Here is a 6,066-nt window from a genome sequence, read left to right on the forward strand (position 1 = left end):
TTCAAATTTTCATCATCAGAGAGGCTTTTCCCTATTTCATAATCTGCCATCCATGTTGGTTCTCTTCTTCCTCACATGTCCCTTCCTTCAACTAATTTGTTATCATCAGAACTTGGCTCATTTGGAGGTGATTTTGCCAGAGTAAGTGATTTGTTGGAGCTGCTATTAGAGATGCTGGAATTGTTGGAATTTACAAGATTACGACTCAAGTTTTTTGTGTTTGTTTCATCAAGTTCTTCATTTTGATCAGCCACAATATCTTCTTCATCTCCCCACTCTAATATATCTCGCTTTATGTCTTCAACAAATATGCCTCAATCCCAACCTTTTTCTTCTTACAAAACAACATCCTTGCTGACAATAATTTTCTTTGAGATTGGATCATAAGGCCTCCATGCTTTTGATTCAACACTGACTCCTAGAAGAACACATCTTCTGCTTTTGTCGTCTAATTTGCTCCTCTTTTAATCTAGTATATAAACATGTGTCACACGTCTGAAAACTCGAAAGTAATCTACCACTGGTTATTCATTGCTCCATGTCTCTTTTGGGGTCTTATCTTCAACTGTTGTTGTCGCGCATCGATTCAAAATATGAACACACCATTTTGCAGTCTCGGGCCAAAAGGTTTTGGGAACTTTTCATTTATTTAGCATGGATCAAACAACATTCATAATTTTCTGATTCTTTCTCTCGACAACTTCTTTCTATTGTGGTGTAAAGTGACTATCATTTACAACTAGACAAATCAATTTCAATTGTTAATAAAGTGAACAAGACAAATCAATTTCAATTTTTAATAAAGTGACTATCATTTACAACTAGACAAATCAATTTCTATTTTTAGTAAAGTGACTATCATTTACAATTAGACAAAACAATTTCTATTTTTAATAAAGTGATTATCATTTACAATTAGATAAGTCAATTTCTATTGTTAGTAAAGTGACTATCATTTACAATTAGACAAATCAATTCCAATTGTTAATAAAATGATTATCATTTACAACTAGACAAATCAATTTCTACGGTTAGTAAAGTAACTATCAATAACAACTAGACAAATCAATTTTTATTGTTAGTAAAGTGACTATCATTTACAAATAGACAATTAAATTTCTATTGTAGTAAATTGACATTTCTATTGTAGTAAATTGACGGTCATTTAATTTGATGGGACTTGGGTTCGATACCATAATGATACAAATTTTGTATTTTTTGTTTTAAATTCAAAATTGTTTAATATTACTAGAAATCATGGGAATTACTTATCATGAATGTACACTGGTCCAGTGGTAAAGACGTAAGATGTGGTTTAAAGGGTCCGAGTTCATCTCCTTATAAGAAACACTTTTGGTTTTTTTATATTATTAATTCATAATTGTTTAAAAATGAAATTAAAAATAAAAATCAATTTAGTATTTAAAAAATGAAAAATAAATAAAATCCAACTTGAAGGTCCAGTCAAAGTTTAAAACTAGAAAAAAAATCATGGTTCGAGAAAAAATCGATTTAAACAAAATATTAACAGAAGAACTAATATGGTCCGGTTAAATTTTGTAAGGGAATCCAACGTGACATTGCAGTCACAGTTTAAAACTAGAAAAAAATCATGGTCTAGGGAAAATCAGTTAAAAAATTATTAAGAGAAGGACTAATATGATCTAGTTAAATTTTGTAAGAGATTAAATTGAGTCTATTTTATTAGAGAATCTCTCACCCCACCCGACGAGGTTACTCACGCACTATGTGCATTTCCAAAAATACCTTCTGCTTTCGGAGGTGTATCTACGGAAGCACCTTTTTGTATTTAACATTGAATTGTTCCGTAGATACATCTAAAGAACTTTTTTTAACGTTGTTTAATTCATAGATGCATCTACTGAACTTTTTTAACGTTGTTTAAACAGTTACATAAATGTATTAAAAAGTGTTTTCGAAGATACATCTTCAAAAACAGAGGACATAGTCAGCTACCTAAGAATATTATGAGGTGGATTGAAATATTAAGTTATGGGGTGGATTGAAACAGAGGATATTGTCAGGTGCCTAAGAATATTATGAACTACTAATTTGGGTTACCTAATATTTTTATGAATGAGTAAAATGAGTTTTTGCTCTTTAAATAATAACCGTTTTTTTTTTGAGAGAGTGCCTGAGGAGCCCGTTAACTTCAGCGTAACTACTTCACGGGTATACCATTGGAAAAGGGAACGGTGATGCCTGATACGGCGTCGTTGTGCTTGATGTACAACTGCATGAAGCCGCCGGCTACGCTGATGACGTGTCCGGCAAGTCCAGGCGAAGAAATGTCGAGACCAGCAGCACTGTGTTCTGTGTTTAACAATAGCGATAGTAATTAAATGTATTGCATCGGCTATTAATATGGAGGTTTGAGTACATTTCAATTTTCTTTTTTTTTTATCATAAAAGATAAAGTGTATTTTGGTGTAGAGAAATCTTGGGTCATTAAATGAATAATATTGGAATGAAACCGTTTCTATTACGGAATTTTTAGCTTCTTCGTTCTCCTAGTATCTACCAAACAGTAGCATAGATGTGTAATTTTTTTATTTAAATATTATAATGAAAATACATGCCATCAGTTACATTCAATCTGCTTCTTATAAAAACTCAACTTTCACTTACATCAGTTGGAAGACCCTACAACATGACTAATGAACCGAAAGTATGTGTGCTTCCAAGCACTTACAACATGACTAATGAACCGAAAATAAGTGTGCCTCCAAGCCCTGATGAGGAATAGAGGACCACAAATACTCCAGAAACCGACTGCAAATCCCACACCCATCCCAAAGTAAAGTGACTGTGTAAAAGAGTTCTCGTTGTCAATATCATTGTGTTCTCCTTGTTGGTTTGACTCATTATAACATATTGGTAGAGGAGCTCCACAGAGTCCAGGATTCCCATCATAGCAGGAAAAATCAAAACTCTGAAGCTGAGTGCCAACTGGGATTTGTCCAACAAGGTAATTGTTTGACAGATTCAAGAACTCCAAGAAAGACAGAGTTGAAATGGTAGTAGGAATTTCTCCATTCAGTTCATTGTTGGAAAGATCAAGAGATTCCAAATGTTTCATGTCTCCAATCTCTTTTGCTATCTTTCCTGTCAAATGATTTCGAGACAAGTTCAATATCTGGAGTTGAACTAGACTGAAAACTTGTGTGGGGATTTCACCTGATAAGCTGTTAGCTGAAAGGTCTAGAGTTCTCAACAAACCGTAGTCACGATATGCTAACTCTTGCCCTTTATTATACAAATTGAACTCAAAGGGATAATGACTTGTTGTTTCCGCTCCGCCCATGCCGTGGATATTATTTATGCATTTGGGAATAGGCCCTGAAAGTTTATTGTGGGAAAGATCCAATTGTAAAAGTGAAGAGATATTGCACAGCTGTGGTGGAATGTTGCCTTCAAACTGGTTGGATCTTAATATCATAACTTCCATACCATGTGGCATTTTCACCGGTAGAGTTCCAGAGAAATTGTTTCCTCCAATATTAATGAATTCCAAATTTGTTAAGCCTGACAGGAACAATGAAAAATTACCAGACAAGTTGTTGTCATGCAAATCCAATATTTCTAGATCGATCAACGACCCCATGGATGGAGGAAGTTCACCAGTCAACATATTACTCTGCAGGTAAAGGAAAGAAATGCCTTTCCAATACTCCCAACAATCAGGAATTTTTCCAGTTAAAAGATTGGAATGAATGTCCAAATAATCCAAATTGTTTTGCTTACCAATTTTGTGGCAGAACAGAGGAGAAATGGTTCCAACCAAAGAATTTTGATGTAAATCCAAAAGGGCAACATTTTCTGATATATGCGGGATCCCTCCTCTGAAATTATTATTGTCCATAAATATAATTTCTGAGTTTAGCGTGACATTTGATAAATCTGCATCGATGTCGTTGTATGATAAGTTAAGCTGTGTAATATTAGATACAAATCTCCAAAACGTGTCTCCATCTATGGAGGAAACTCTAGAGTTAGGAAACTCAAGATATTCTAGTGACCTCTGTGTATATATCCATGTTGGAAACTTAGGACCTAGATTTGTACTGCTTAAACTTATCCCTTGCAATTGAAATGGAGGAATCCATTTAGAAACTATATCAAATGAAATAGGTGCACTTAAGACAAGTGTTTCTAAGTTAGAGAGATTGGAGAAATGTTCTTCAGATAGAACACCTGACAATAAATGTCCTCTAATGAACAAACTCTTCAAATTAAAGAGTTTTCCAATGGTGGACGGAATATTACCAGTTAGAAAATCCGAGCCGACACTTAAATCAACCAAGGAAGAGAGATTTCCAAGAGATGAAGGGATAGAACCGTGAAACAAATTCTCAACTAGATTAAGATATTTTAAATTTTGATGCTGCCCTAACCAATCAGGAATAGATCCATTTAGTACATTGTTACTCAGCCTTAAAAACTCAAGTTTTGTAAGACTTAACACGCTCTTGGGGATTTGGCCTTGTAACATGTTGAAACTAAGGTCAATATGGGAAATATTTGAATCGCTGCCGAGATTAAACAGCCAATCAGGTAATTCAGAATCAAAATAGTTAGCTGAGAGATCAAGGGTTACAAGGGATTTAGTAAAACTCACATGCTTAGTGGATGGAAAGATATTGGTCAAATGACAACTTGACAATCTCAGCTCTAACAGTGATACATGCAGCACATCCATGGTGTGAAACCAGTTTGTTTGATTTTGAAGGTTAATTTGACTGAGGTTGAGAGATTTCAATGAAGAGAATTTGGAAAGCCAATTAAGATTATCCAAATGAAGATCATCATTGAAGGACAAGTCTAGGTACTGAATATTAGACAAGTTATGATTATAATCACCTGATTGATTGAAACTACTTAGAGTTGTAAAGCCATTCAAGCTCAAATCCAAGTAGGTCAAAGATTGAAGTTGAAACAAAGAGTGCAAGTTGATTTCACCTTCCAAGTATTGTTGGTGAAGATCAAGTGCTGTAACTCTTCCAGTGGTGTTGTCACATTGAACTCCCTTCCATGAACAGCAATCTTTATCGTTGATAGACCACGAGGAAAGCCTGTTGGAGGAAGGACTGTCCACGGCATGTTTGAAGTTGAGCAATGCAGAACGATCCATCTCATTACAATTAGCAAACTGTGTACTATTGCCCCTTTCAAATATTGTTGTAGATAGAAGCAATAGTAGTAGAAGCCAAATAATGGGAATTTGTGAAGTGAACCTTAACATGGTTGATTAATATTAGTTTGGTGTTAAGAATGAATGTGCGAGGTAGGTTTTTATAGGTTAAGATTGTTATTGACGTTTACTATTACTACTGTCTAATCAATCTATTTCCACAACCTTATGGACGTTCAGCGTACGTATCATAATATTCAACACTGTTTCATATGGGACCCGTAAAAGAAAATGTTCCGATGGAACTAAGAGTTGAAATTGCATGGCCATGCAAGGGAGAAAGGTTTAATCTCTATTAATAACTACTAACATTAAAAGAAAGAGTTAAAAGGTAGTGCACTGACAATGTAAAATAGTTTTAAAAATATGGTGAATTCTTATCTACCCAACTCAAAAAGTTGGGTAAGATTACATCTTTTGTAAAAAGTTTTGGAAACAACAAACATTTGTAGTATTTTAATAAATAATGAAATGTGTTAAATTAGATGGAATTATGTGATTGGTTGGAGGTACACTACCCAACTTTTTGTGATGAGTAAAGAAGTTGTTTGTGTATAGTTTGTAAAGTTATCAAAGAGTTGAAAAACACTTTAACATTTTAGAATTGTTTGATTTTCCTTATTGATAAAAAGAGCGTTGAAACAGAGTGAAAATATGAAGTTTTCTTATGAACTTAGAGAACTATTTTTTTTAACTCGTCTCTAATCTCTTGTGCAAATACTTTTGATTGATAACGGATTAGAGAGTCGCTCTCTCCTGAATGGATCATTTTCGATTGAATCGAGTAAACAATTATCTGTGTGTTAATTATGAATTTTTTATTATGTTTTTGTTATTGTGGTTTTGCTTTCATT

At 33.9% G+C, this 6,066-nt stretch overlaps 1 protein-coding gene across 2 annotated transcripts; it reads right to left on the reverse strand.

Moving 5' to 3' along the window:
- Positions 1 to 2,461: 2,461 nt before the first annotated feature.
- On the reverse strand, positions 2,462 to 5,269 carry LOC131627217 (receptor-like protein EIX2). Of its 2 annotated transcripts, XM_058898061.1 has the most exons (2): positions 3,766 to 5,269; positions 2,462 to 3,681 (listed from the first exon to the last, which is right to left on the reverse strand). In XM_058898061.1, exons 1-2 carry the CDS (start codon positions 5,261 to 5,263, stop codon positions 2,651 to 2,653), a joined length of 2,529 nt encoding a protein of 842 aa, XP_058754044.1. In that variant the 5' UTR covers positions 5,264 to 5,269; the 3' UTR covers positions 2,462 to 2,650. The 2 variants fall into 2 exon arrangements, with proteins under 2 accessions (XP_058754044.1, XP_058754043.1); XM_058898060.1 differs by having other exon boundaries at positions 2,462 to 5,269.
- Between the last annotated feature and the right edge of the window lie 797 nt (positions 5,270 to 6,066).

Source organism: Vicia villosa, unplaced genomic scaffold (assembly GCF_029867415.1).
Source record: "Vicia villosa cultivar HV-30 ecotype Madison, WI unplaced genomic scaffold, Vvil1.0 ctg.000352F_1_1_1, whole genome shotgun sequence".
NCBI classification, from domain to species: domain Eukaryota; kingdom Viridiplantae; phylum Streptophyta; class Magnoliopsida; order Fabales; family Fabaceae; genus Vicia; species Vicia villosa.

What these genes read in the sequence shown, in the direction of transcription:
- LOC131627217 (XM_058898060.1), bottom strand. Translation starts at nt 5,263, where the DNA reads ATGTTAAGGTTCACTTCACAAATTCCCATTATTTGGCTTCTACTACTA.